The sequence below is a fragment of the Nanorana parkeri genome, unplaced genomic scaffold (genome assembly GCF_000935625.1).
Source record: "Nanorana parkeri isolate BGI_ZX_2015 unplaced genomic scaffold, ASM93562v1 scaffold988, whole genome shotgun sequence".
Taxonomy (NCBI): domain Eukaryota; kingdom Metazoa; phylum Chordata; class Amphibia; order Anura; family Dicroglossidae; genus Nanorana; species Nanorana parkeri.
Window position 1 is genome coordinate 176,969 of NW_017307256.1, and position 13,083 is coordinate 190,051.

Here is a 13,083-nt window from a genome sequence, read left to right on the forward strand (position 1 = left end):
TTTAAAGTTATGTTTTATTTAAAAATTAACCCCAAGAAGATATTGAAGCCGCACATTCCTGCAGCTCTGTATTCATAGGTATATATTGACATGTATATTTGTTTAAATCCAAGCAGTGTAGGTCCATTTATGTGACCTGCCTCTTGCAGTCCATGTACAACTGAGCTTAGGCTGGGATAGGAAGAAGCAGCAGAAGATGCCAATTAGTTGTGCTACATTGCAATGATATTAAAAGCAAGGTACGCTATCATTCTGCTGCTTCTCCTTTTACTGTCTAGACACAGGTGGGGGGATGAGGGACAAGACCTGTACTTGTTACTTTTAGGCCTCATTCACACTGCTGCGCACATACATGCGTATATGCGAGTACGCGCGTATTGTACCATATGCAGCATATGCAAATAAATGGCTCCATACACATAGCTGCGTATGGAGTCATATATTAGCGTAGCATAAAAATGTGCAAAAACAGAATGGAACCGAGAGGCGTCCGGGCAGCGTATTTACGTGCATATACACATGTTTACGCACACATACGCGCGTATAGTGCATTAAAATTTCTATTATGCATTCTGGGATTGCATATAGTGTACGCATATACGTGCGTATATGCGTATACATACGCGCAAATACGCAATTTACAATTTTTCTCTTGCGTTGTGTGTGAATGAGGCCTAAGTGTATTTATATCCAACACTTTTCTTTTTTAGATTTGGATAGAGTAGGAAAGGGTTAAATCTACTGCCAGGTTATTTTTTGCTTTCTGTTCCACACTGGGGAGAATTCCCTTCACTTCCTGTCTTGGATACCTGGCAGGCAGTGATAGAAAATCTTCCCACAGTGAAGGGAATTTTCAGCTCGGATAGGTGTCATCGGGACATTTGTCCCTGTTGGAAGATTTACCCCCACGTCCAGCCCTGGCGACAACTCTAAACTTCTGGATTTCCCATAACTTTCTGAGTTGGTAACAATGATCACCGAGACTAATAAAGGGCTGAATAACCCCATTGAGGACACAGACCGCAAAAAATGTGTCAGAGGGTCTAACCCCTCCCCCACTCTATCCAAAACCTACAAAAAAGTGTCTTTACAAACAATTTACCACCATCAGAAAAATGTCAGGTTTCCTGCACTGCCAGACAGGGCTGTGCCATGTAAATCTCAGGACTGGATGAAAACAAAAAAACATCCTTTGTCAGACAAAACAACCAGTTATATGTATTTTATTTGTACATTTGTTTGTTTGCCTGGAGTTCAGCTTTTACAAGCAGCATTTCATCAGAAGAATAAGAATCCCACTAGACAATATTTACATCTGAATTGACCACATATAACCCCAGTGTTAATTCAGAAAAACCACAACCCTTCCTGGGAAAAAGGAAATAAATAATTAGAGGGAATTCTGATGCTGTTTTCCTGTGTTTTGTGTGCATTGCCCAGAAGGGAGGACACCGCATTTTGTATGTTGCTGCATGCTCCGTCTGTGTCCCATCAAACACTGAAAATAATGGTAAGAAGCCCACTGTGTGCCTTAGGTGACCCTCAAAGGTCAGTGTGTAAATATGCCAGAAGCCACTGCTGACTGCTTTCTGTAGATGTACATTCAGGAGGCAATGTCTTATCCTTACAACCTGGAAAAAGTATGTCTATATGAAATCATCTCTGAATTGGTGCTGACACTGTCCTTCCTCCTGGAGGGGGGCTACTTTTGTTCCCCATGGTCCCTGTGTGTGTGTTGTAAAGTAGCCACCGCTCCAAGCTCACTCCTGGGATGGACTACAATGTCACATTTAGTTTACTAATAGGTATTGAGGTTGTAGTCAATCCTGGAAGTGAGCTTGGAGTGGTGGCTACCTTACAACACACACAGGGATCATGGGGAACAAAAGTAGCCACCCTCCAGAAGGAAGGAAAGTGTCAGCATGAATTCAGAGATGATTTCATGATCTATAGCTGAGTGATACACAAATAAATTACATTATTATTAGTTAAGCTACTTCCATGCTTTTTTAAAGGTTTAACTCCTGAGTTTAGTGTCACTTTAATGGTAAAGAGACATTTCCCAAGACCTTTCCCAAGGACAAGCCTGTCACAAACACCAGCCAAATCTGACTTATAGCTTGTTTACTGAATAGAAATATTTGTTTCCTTTGCATGTTAAATGTTTGTCAATTGACCCTGAGTATGTCAACAAATGCTGAAGTGTGCAGGAAATAAGGGATTGTAGGGCCCTGTCTGCACTGAACTAAAGCATTTCCCCTGGACTAAAACCTCCCTGAGAATATATAGCTCAGTGTGAGTGGGTGAAGTCACAGAGCGCTCAGAGAGTAGGCAGACCTGGAACCAGGGAACACACTGCCTACATTTTCGTAGACTCAGGTACAGGGACTTTCAAAAGATGAGGATGAGGTGATGACCTCAGATGATGAGATGAGGACCTAGAAGTAGAAGGATTTAGCTAGCAGGGCAGACAGGTGCAGAAGATGAATGTTGGGATGGAAACCAGCAACATCCAGCAGGTAGACTGCGCTCCTTGAATGAAATCATATTCCCAAATTTTCCAGACTAATTAAAGTGAACATTTAATTACCTCCCATCTGTTGATCCAACAATCTGCTCTGTTATTTCCTGAGATTAGTGTGTTGTATCAATAAAATACACATATGATCAACAACGGAAACCAAACACTACACAGAATTAATTGTGAAGCTGACACAAGATTTGGATGTCATATTATAGATCCTGTAAGATTTGGATCACAAAATAAAACATCTTATGTCTGTAGAAATTTGACAATTTTTTGAAACAAGTATTTGAGAAGATCAAAAGTCTAAACTAGGGGTAAGCAAACTCTTGCCCTCTAGCTATGGTGCAACTACAAATCCCATGAGGCATTGCAAGATAAAATCCCATGAGGCATTGACAAGTTCAACCACAGGCATGAATCCCAGAGGCAGATACACAATGGGATTTGTAGTTTCACCACAGCTAAAAGGTCAGAGTTTGCCTACCTTTGCTCTAAACTATAGTCTTACTACACATATGGGTGCCATGTAAAAGCCTAAAGTGTTCAAAACTGTCCCACAGCCCCCAAAAATGGGCCACCCTGAGACACCGGGTGCAAACTATTCTAGCATCACTAATGATACCTGCACAGTGTCATTCCCCATCATGCTGTAACAATCAGATGTGTCAAAATACAAATATACCTCTAGAAAAACTCAAAATCCTTCCTTTAAAAAAATGTTTAATAAAACCTTGTGTGAGTTGTGGGATATACTGTAGCACCACAAATGTGGCTGGTTATATAAGCCTCAGCTAAATGTGCGTTTATTTTTACTGCATATTTCCCCATTATTATGACTTCCTGGATACATTCTTATGTAGCAAAAGAGGGTGAGAGCAGAATATTCAAATAAATACATATTCTTTATTCTTAACAAGCACTAAATAAGTTTCAAAACAAGTCCTCACTGACCTCTGTAGCTGCAGGCACCGTGCAGCAATTCATCCTGATATTCAGGCATTGTAGTCCAGTTTTGGTGGGTTTTGTGACTTGTTGGCCTTCCAGCCTTTGAATGTTGCCAAGTCACTGCAAGTAAAGGGAGCAAAGTTAGATAAAGCTGCTGAAAAACCAACTAGAACCTGACTTCAATGCCTCTCTTATGAACTTTGAAAATAAATCGCTACACATTGTCTGTAGCTACTGAGGTCATTGAGGACTTGTTTTAAAGCTCATTAAAACATTTTAAATATTTAAATGTTCATATCCTGGCCACAGGTCTCTTCCTGGTCAGTACAAATTTAAACCGGTAGTCAAAGATTTATGAAAGATCCAATCACCTTATGCCAAGGCAGGGGAGGTGTGGGAAGCTGCTGTCAGCGCCACCTATCTGACAGGGGAACAGTGGGGATTGGAACAGGTTTTTTTAATCAGTCCAACAAATCATCATTCCCCAAAGCGTGCTCAGTGAGCAGGTGTCACGTCAATGCACAAATGGTACAATCTGATTGACAGACTTCCTATTTCAATTAATCTTTTAATACAATCAATAAAAAACTGTGTATACTGGTGTCACCCAGCAAGTGTGACTGGATCTGCTAAGAAAACTGAATATAAATCAGATGATCATTTTAGATTTGCATGTGTAATGTATCTGTGCCGAATGATTATTCTTTGACAGTGCAGAGTAATCTATGGATTTTTAATAAACTGCTTTTTTAAAAGATGAGACAGCTGGAGGGCCGGAGTTTGGCTACCCTTGCTCTAAATGGAGATCCCAGGACAGAAAACTTTCCATATACACAAAATGCTTAAAAGTTTTTAGTATTTATTATCATAATTAATATTAAAACCAAAAATAACAAAGAAAACGATATCCTCCATAAACCAAAACTACAATATATGATCCTGATATCCGCATTCATTTGACATAATATCATGCTAATAAAAGATATCTATTGCACATATCTGTCCGGTGTTTTATAAATATATAAGTACAGTATATGGAAAGTTTTCTGTCCTGGAATCTCCATTTAGAGGGTATTTGTTGCTTTTTCCAATATACTATTGCACTGCTTTTTAACCAGCAGAAGAAACCCTCAAAGCATATTCTGATGACAGCTTTGTAGAAGTTCTTCTGCAATTCACAAGATAACATGCAGTAGGCCCCATTCACTAATGAATATACATGCATTATGCTGCCATACAAGCAAATCCTGTGCTTGTGGAGTTTATCACTCTTTCTTAAATGTGCACAAATGTACGCATGGATGCAATAGAAAATATATTTGGAATTTAAAGCAGCAAGGTCTAAATCAGGGCCCCTGTAAAATTTGATATACTGTAGTTTAAAAGGGCAAAAATGTATCTGTGAGAAAAACTGCAATTGCGCATGAAAACGAATAGTGATCTAACACCCACGTGATTTATCTCTGATCTTGTTTTTTTAAAATTTAGATATGAATTAGCTTCATTGTATCAACATTAGGAGGGTTATTCATGAAGGAGCAGAAGATATAAGCCGAAGCATCGGCTAATCCTTCGGGTCACTTCAGCCACCGCAGCCCTCCGGTTCAGCCGAACCAAAGGGCTGCTGTACGGGTTATTCACAATAGCCTGTATAGCAGAGAACGGCTCAGCCGAGTCAACTGCATATGCTTCGGCTCGGCTGAGCTGGAGTCACATCCGAAGTGGAGAGAATGGTGTGCTGAAGCAGAATGTTCTCCCCGCAAATGTAAACAACTGGTCAGAGCCTGCCGTGATGTCATGACTGGCTCCGCCCAGTTGTTGTCAATCAATGACAGCCCAGCGTCTTCGGGTTCAGTAAAAGCCTAGTGTCTGCAAATGGCCTGAGGACGCTGGGCTGTCGTTGAATGACAACAACTGGGCGGTGCCAGCCGTGACATCAGCAGTTTAGTGAATAACCCCCTAAATGTAGTAACACCTAGCAGTCTGCATTGGCATCACACCACACACAGGGGGTGACTGAGAGGCAACAACACACTGCTCACAAATGTCTACACCACTTTCATGAAAAGAATTAAGACAGAAGCAAACTTCCCCTCCTCCTCTGAAAGAAGCAAACTCTTCCTCAGAAAGAAAGTGGTCTATAAAAACGACAGAAGTGCAGGAATTACTCCACACAAAGAAAAATAACCCAAAGAAAACAAAAGTAAAGAAAGCTGAAATGGTGTGAAAATCCGCCACTCTCGTGGGTGACAGCGTGACGGCACAGCCCTGTGCATGGGTGTGTAGGTGCATATTTCTGTATATGACAAGGGAAAGTTCTCCATGGCCTCCTGAGAAAAGGCTGACAGGGATTTGGGGCCTTTTTTGACTCACTTAAGTCTGTCATCACTTCACTAATTTATAGAGGAAACTGCTTTGTACCCACCAGGGGTGGAAGAGCCGCTGCATCCTGAACAGCAGGATAGGGCAGTTCATCTTCTCTGCTGCCACCTACAATGGTCACCTGCCTCATAGGACATCCCCCTTATCCGCCGCCTGCAGTGATCATTGAAAAGTGAGAGAGCTGTTTAATAAATCACTCCCAAGGACATATCTCTGCTGAGCACTGTCATAGAGAAGTGAAATCACTCAATGTAACTGCTACTGCTTAGTTAGGAGGCATGGAAACTGCGGTAAAATCAGCACACTCACTTACCCTAAGGGCCAGTTCACACCATCTGCATTTAGGCTGCGCTGGACATTTTTTCCAGTGCAGCCCAAATGCAAGACAAGGCAATTTGTCTTGTCATGGATGGGCTTGGTTCAAATCACTGCGTTCCAGTGGAACTGGCATGCAGTACATTTTTAAGCACATGGCAGTAGGATGCGGTACAACTGCATTGTACTCCCGTGAGCCCATAGAACTGAATTAAATGTCACTTGTGACATTTCAATAAAGTGCTACAAAAAAAGCACAAAACAGTGCACTGCAGCTTGATTGAGCGTATCGGTGCTGTCCGGGGACACGAACACCAGCAGTGTACCCTAAAGCTTAAAGTACTCTAAAGCTGGCCATACACTGCTAAAATTTTGTACAAACATTCATATGAAAAATCTTATCAGAACTCTTTTCGTTCGTTTAAAAAAATAAATTCCTCCTCCTCCTTTGATTTTTTTTTTAAAACAATTGTTGATTTGAGTTCATTAACTATTGGAGAATTGAACAAACGTGCTGGACTATGGACAATTTTAATCTGATCTATTCACAATGCCTTTAGGCAGGGCTGTGCAACCTTCCTCTCACACTGCCCTTGGTGTGGGCAGGGCTGCAATAAGAGAACACACTGAAAGGGTTATTCACTGAGGGCTTTTTCACATCATGTCCAGACCAGATCTGGAGCAGATCAGCAAACGCAGTGCAGTGCATTTTTGCAGCATTTTTACTGTGATATTGCCGCTTTCTTTGTTTTTGTTTTTTTAGCTTTAAGGCTTGTTCACACCAGTTACAGTGCATTCCAGAGAGGTTAGCTGTTGGAACGCACTGTATCGCATGCTAAAAATCCCCCTGTGTCCTGGGACAGGAGGGGGTGTGGCGGTGCATTCAAGTCAATGGCACCGCAGGCACGCCCCCCCAGAACGCGTGGCATATGAATGCCTGCGTCCCGGTCCAGTGCAATTGGAAAAAATGCTGCAAGCACTCCTCATGTATCACTTCCCCCTCCCTTTTAGATTGGAAGCCCTCATGGGCAGGGCCCTCCTTACCATCTTGTCTTGAATTGTATTGTGATTGTAATGTCTTCCTTATATTGTAAAGCGCTGCGCAAACTGTAATAATAAGTATAATAATAATTTTTTTAGATCGCACTGGACCGAGACGTAGGAATTGATATGCCACGCATTCTGATGCAGGCGATCGCACTGCGGGCGGGGAGCGTGGCTGCGGTGCCATTGACTTGAATGCACCTCCACACCCCCTACTTCCCTAGAATGCAGAGGGGAGTTTAGTATTCGATACAGTGCGTTCCAGCAGCTAACTGCTCTGGCATGCACTGTAATTGGTGTGAACAAGCCCTAAAATGGCCTTTCAGGTGCAGTCCAGTGCGTTTGCATGAGTGTGTATGTGTTTTAATGCGTTTCCATGTGTTCCAGTGCATTCCAGCCAAGAGAAAATGAGACAAGCAGTATTTTCTTTATCTGGAACGGAACGGACTGCACTGGCGTGAACAGAGCCCAGAAATACCATAGGGATACATTGGGATGCTTTTTTGGTCCGGGAACAAACTGTTGTGGTCAGGACGTGGTCCAGAAATGGTGTGAACAAGCCCTAAAGGGTGAAGAGTTTGGAGAAGGAAGGAGAAGGGAACAATCTAGTCCTAAATAGTTGATTTTGAAAGATTCTCCAATTCATCTCACTTTCCAGTTCAGCTATGTTGTCCTAGATTGTTCACTTCTCCTGCTTCTCCAAACTCTTCACAGTTTAGTAAATAGACCTGGGAGTGCATTTTTACAGGCCTCAATTGAGAGCCAATCAGAAGTTGAGGATAATAGCAAAGGGGTTTGGAGAGTGGAACTCCCAATTGTAGTAGATGTTTGCTAGAGAAAAAGCCTGGAGCCATGGAAGATTGACGGACGATACTATCCTCCTGACTTCCAAGCTTTGAATCAATACCCTGGAATATCAGGACTTCTGACTTTCTCTTGACTTTCCTGATCTGCGTTGGTTGTTTCAGGAAAGTGACTCTGAAAGTTCTGTAACACATGGGTTTGAACAACAGGCAGCTAAATAGCATTTTCAGAATAAAGTCAGCAATGGCAGCCAACCCGGGTTTCCTTCATGATAGATCCACTTTAAAAAAAATGGACCAAAGCTTGCCATATACTTCTATTATTTTCATGAATTTCGGTGTTTAGCATTACTCAATATGTCCGCTTGTTTTCAATAAAAGTGAAATACAGAAAGGAATACTGTCACAATGACAGCAATATTGGTTTGTGATCAGTGTCAGCGCAGTGTTTCCAGTAACAGGAAATTGTAGGATATAATGCCGAGCTGAAGGCCTTGGTGATCTGCAGCTTTATCCAGTCCTGGCTATGATTGGTGACTGGTATCCCTTCTGGTTAAGAAAGACCACTGACAGCAATAAAGCAGCTCTATAGGGCTATTCCGTTTGTTGTATGGAGTAAGCATACAAGAGTCTCTGTCACCCGCTCAGTGTCCCTGATCAGATTGCACTGGCAGATTTTCTGCAGCAATCCTCTGCTGGAAGAGTGCAGAATTTATGCAACAATGTATATATAGACTGCTATGAATATGCATGTACTATAGGAGGCGGTGAGTCAGTATAAAGAGATGGTTAATACCCAGAGCCGCTCCCCTCTCCCCTCCACACGGTCCTGGAGGGAGGTTGAAAAGTATATGAATTTCCAATCCCCCACTCCCTGCGATCTGAACATTCCTTTGGAAGTCTGCAAACCTCATATATATCAGGAGACAAACCGACACAAAACGCTGCACGTGGGCTCCACCACATGTGTGCCTATAATAGGCGCACCAATACATTAATATCATCATTATTTATTCAGATGAAGCCGTGCTCATCCCAGGGGAATCCTCAAAGCTTATCCACCGAATGAGAACCCACCACACTGCCAGCACTTGTATTCTCAGTCTACCCTAGAATTTCAATCACAGCAGCTTTCTTGTACGCTCATAGGATTTATATATATATATATATATATATATATATATACACACATATATTTTTTTTTAAATTACCCCATATGGAACTTTAGACATAGTTATCATAATTGTGTCTCTTTAGAGAGATATCCCCTCACTTCCAGGTCCGTCTGACATCCATCAAACTGACAGGAAGTAAAATAAACCCTCTCAATAGGGACAGATATTCTAACATTCTAGCTCCATTAAAAAATAAATACTGATTTTTTGACTGGGGTTTCATCTGCTGGAGTTTCATCTGCTGGAGTTTCATCTGCGTATAGTTTGCGTGTACTGGTTCCTCTTTACCGCTCATACAAACGCTCATAACATTTAAAAAAATAAACCTTTTGGTTTTCATTAAATACCTTATACTAGAGCCAGAGACGTCATAACTGAGTCTCTGTGCTTCCCTATACAACGCAGGCAGATCATGGCTGTAGAGGAGCTGGAAGGGTGCTATAAATAGATTCCTGAAAACATCACAGCAACCTGGCTCAGTACCCCTTTCAAAAACCCTCAACCCTTATGCAATCAGTGGGCTGGATCTTGGGAGGAGTTATGTAAACATCAAAATGCTTAATGTGTAGATGTCAGTTTGGAGGAGTGTTCCCAGGCAGACTGCCCTTAGCAATGCCCAAATGAGATGCTAAGCATCCACTATTGAAATTCAATGATGACAGGGGCAGACCAGGAACAATAAAGCTGGGGAGGAAAGCTAGATAATGCAGGTCATTTTCCAGCCAGGTGGGCTCTATCTGACTTTGCTGCAACTTCTAATGATCGCAGTGTGCAGTAAATAAGAGCAAGCAATATCAGTACAGGAGTGGAGGAGCCTGTACTACTGTGCAAGACTGAAGGTAAGGATGGAGTTCAGCTTGAATTATGCTGTATCTACAATTTCCTCTGGAGATAGGTGGATAGTAGACATGTGCACCAGCAAAATATTTGTTTAGTTTAGTTTTGATTCGGATTTTGCATATTTCTTTTTTCGGATTCGGGTCCGCAATTGAATTCGTTGTGGGATTCGGACGAAATTCGTTACCAGTAGTCCAATCGAAATTTCGTTTATTGGACGAAATGTTGTTAGCAGCAAAATGACATTAGAAAATGTTTTTCATTTTTTTTAGTCTGCAGAAGATGAAAAAAAAAAGCGTTTGGTTTCACCCCCCAATTCATACCAGACCCTTTAGATCTGGTAGGAATGTTAGGAGGGACCCTCCCCCAAGTTAAAACAACAAAAAAAGTGTGTGGGGTTCCCCCCAAAATCCCTACCAGACCCTTTAGGTCTGGTAGGAATTTTAAGGGAGAACCCCAGCCCCAAAAAATGGGGGGAAAAAACGTGGGAATTTTAAGGGGGCCCCCTCCCAACATTCCTACCAGACCTAAAGGGTCTGGTAGGAATTTTAAGGGAGAACCCCAGCCCCAAAAAATGGGGGGAAAAAACGTGGGAATTGGGGGGGAACCTCATTATTTTATTTTTTTAATCTTCTGCAGTTGCTTTTAATCTTCTTCTGCAGACTGTTAAAAAAAAAACATTTTTTTTTCTAATGTCACTTTGCTGCTAGCGAAATTTCGGCCAATAAACTAAATTTCGACCGGACTAACGCTAACGAATTTTGGGAAATCGGATTCGTTTGCATTAGTTTTAGATGTCATTCGTTCGAATTTCGATTCGTTTTAGCTGTAATTCGGAAGCATCCAAATCTCCGAAAATTTGTCCGAATTTCGATTCGGAACGAAACAAATCGCACATGTCTAGTGGATAGGGCCAGGTATAAAAATTTCTTCAGGCATCCCTATATGCTGCACGACTTGAACGGCAATCTGAGGCTAGGTTCACACCTGCGCGTTCAGTGACCGTGCGGCAATAGTGCACGAAACCGCGCAGAACGGTCATTATTTTCTAATGGCACCCCAGTCACGCTAGGTGGATCGCGCGGTTTCCCGCCGCAAATCTGCCCGTGCAATTGAACATGTTTGTGGCTAAAAAAAGCTTATATAGCAAAAAAAGGGTACTTGTACCTTTTTTAGCGATTGCCGCGCGGATGTAACCCCATTGAAGTCAATGGGGCCTCACGGCAATCGCTGTGTGCACCCGAACACGATTGTGCGATCCCGGGACACGGAATAAAAGAGGCAGAGTCCAGCAGCACAGAGAATTTCAGCAGAGGAGCGTTGTACGGTGGAAGGAGCCCTACAGCAGCACAGAGCATTTCAGAAGAGGAGAGTTAGGTAGAGCAAGGAGCAGAGTCTTCCAGCAACACAGAGTATTTCAGGAGAGGAGAGTTATATGGTGGTAAGAGCAGAGTCCTCCAGCAGCACTGAGTATTCCAGGAAATGACAGTAAGATAGGGGAAGGAGCAGAGTCCTGCAGCAGCACTGAGTATTCCAGGAAATGACAGTAAGATAGGGGAAGGAGCAGAGTCCTGCAGCAGCACTGAGTATTCCAGGAAATGACAGTAAGATAGGGGAAGGAGCAGAGTCCTGCAGCAGCACTGAGTATTCCAGGAAATGACAGTAAGATAGGGGAAGGAGCAGAGTCCTGCAGCAGCACTGAGTATTCCAGGAAATGACAGTAAGATAGGGGAAGGAGCAGAGTCCTGCAGCAGCACTGAGTATTCCAGGAAATGACAGTAAGATAGGGGAAGGAGCAGAGTCCTGCAGCAGCACTGAGTATTCCAGGAAATGACAGTAAGATAGGGGAAGGAGCAGAGTCCTGCAGCAGCACTGAGTATTCCAGGAAATGACAGTAAGATAGGGGAAGGAGCAGAGTCCTGCAGCAGCACTGAGTATTCCAGGAAATGACAGTAAGATAGGGGAAGGAGCAGAGTCCTGCAGCAGCACTGAGTATTCCAGGAAATGACAGTAAGATAGGGGAAGGAGCAGAGTCCTGCAGCAGCACTGAGTATTCCAGGAAATGACAGTAAGATAGGGGAAGGAGCAGAGTCCTGCAGCAGCACTGAGTATTCCAGGAAATGACAGTAAGATAGGGGAAGGAGCAGAGTCCTGCAGCAGCACTGAGTATTCCAGGAAATGACAGTAAGATAGGGGAAGGAGCAGAGTCCTGCAGCAGCACTGAGTATTCCAGGAAATGACAGTAAGATAGGGGAAGGAGCAGAGTCCTGCAGCAGCACTGAGTATTCCAGGAAATGACAGTAAGATAGGGGAAGGAGCAGAGTCCTGCAGCAGCACTGAGTATTCCAGGAAATGACAGTAAGATAGGGGAAGGAGCAGAGTCCTGCAGCAGCACTGAGTATTCCAGGAAATGACAGTAAGATAGGGGAAGGAGCAGAGTCCTGCAGCAGCACTGAGTATTCCAGGAAATGACAGTAAGATAGGGGAAGGAGCAGAGTCCTGCAGCAGCACTGAGTATTCCAGGAAATGACAGTAAGATAGGGGAAGGAGCAGAGTCCTGCAGCAGCACTGAGTATTCCAGGAAATGACAGTAAGATAGGGGAAGGAGCAGAGTCCTGCAGCAGCACTGAGTATTCCAGGAAATGACAGTAAGATAGGGGAAGGAGCAGAGTCCTGCAGCAGCACTGAGTATTCCAGGAAATGACAGTAAGATAGGGGAAGGAGCAGAGTCCTGCAGCAGCACTGAGTATTCCAGGAAATGACAGTAAGATAGGGGAAGGAGCAGAGTCCTGCAGCAGCACTGAGTATTCCAGGAAATGACAGTAAGATAGGGGAAGGAGCAGAGTCCTGCAGCAGCACTGAGTATTCCAGGAAATGACAGTAAGATAGGGGAAGGAGCAGAGTCCTGCAGCAGCACTGAGTATTCCAGGAAATGACAGTAAGATAGGGGAAGGAGCAGAGTCCTGCAGCAGCACTGAGTATTCCAGGAAATGACAGTAAGATAGGGGAAGGAGCAGAGTCCTGCAGCAGCACTGAGTATTCCAGGAAATGACAG

At 43.2% G+C, this 13,083-nt stretch overlaps 1 protein-coding gene across 2 annotated transcripts in view; it reads right to left on the reverse strand.

The window, feature by feature from the left end:
• Positions 1 to 13,083, reverse strand: part of RXRA (retinoid X receptor alpha) — a 187,212-nt gene that overhangs the window by 76,778 nt on the left and 97,351 nt on the right. Inside the window, exon 2 of one of the 2 annotated variants that reach the window (XM_018566922.1) lies at positions 3,479 to 3,592. The exons of the other annotated variant lie outside the window; for it this stretch is intronic. Within the exon in view, the coding sequence (XP_018422424.1) occupies positions 3,479 to 3,592 (114 nt within the window). The remainder of the gene's footprint in view (positions 1 to 3,478; positions 3,593 to 13,083) is intronic. 2 annotated transcript variants of the gene reach the window in all.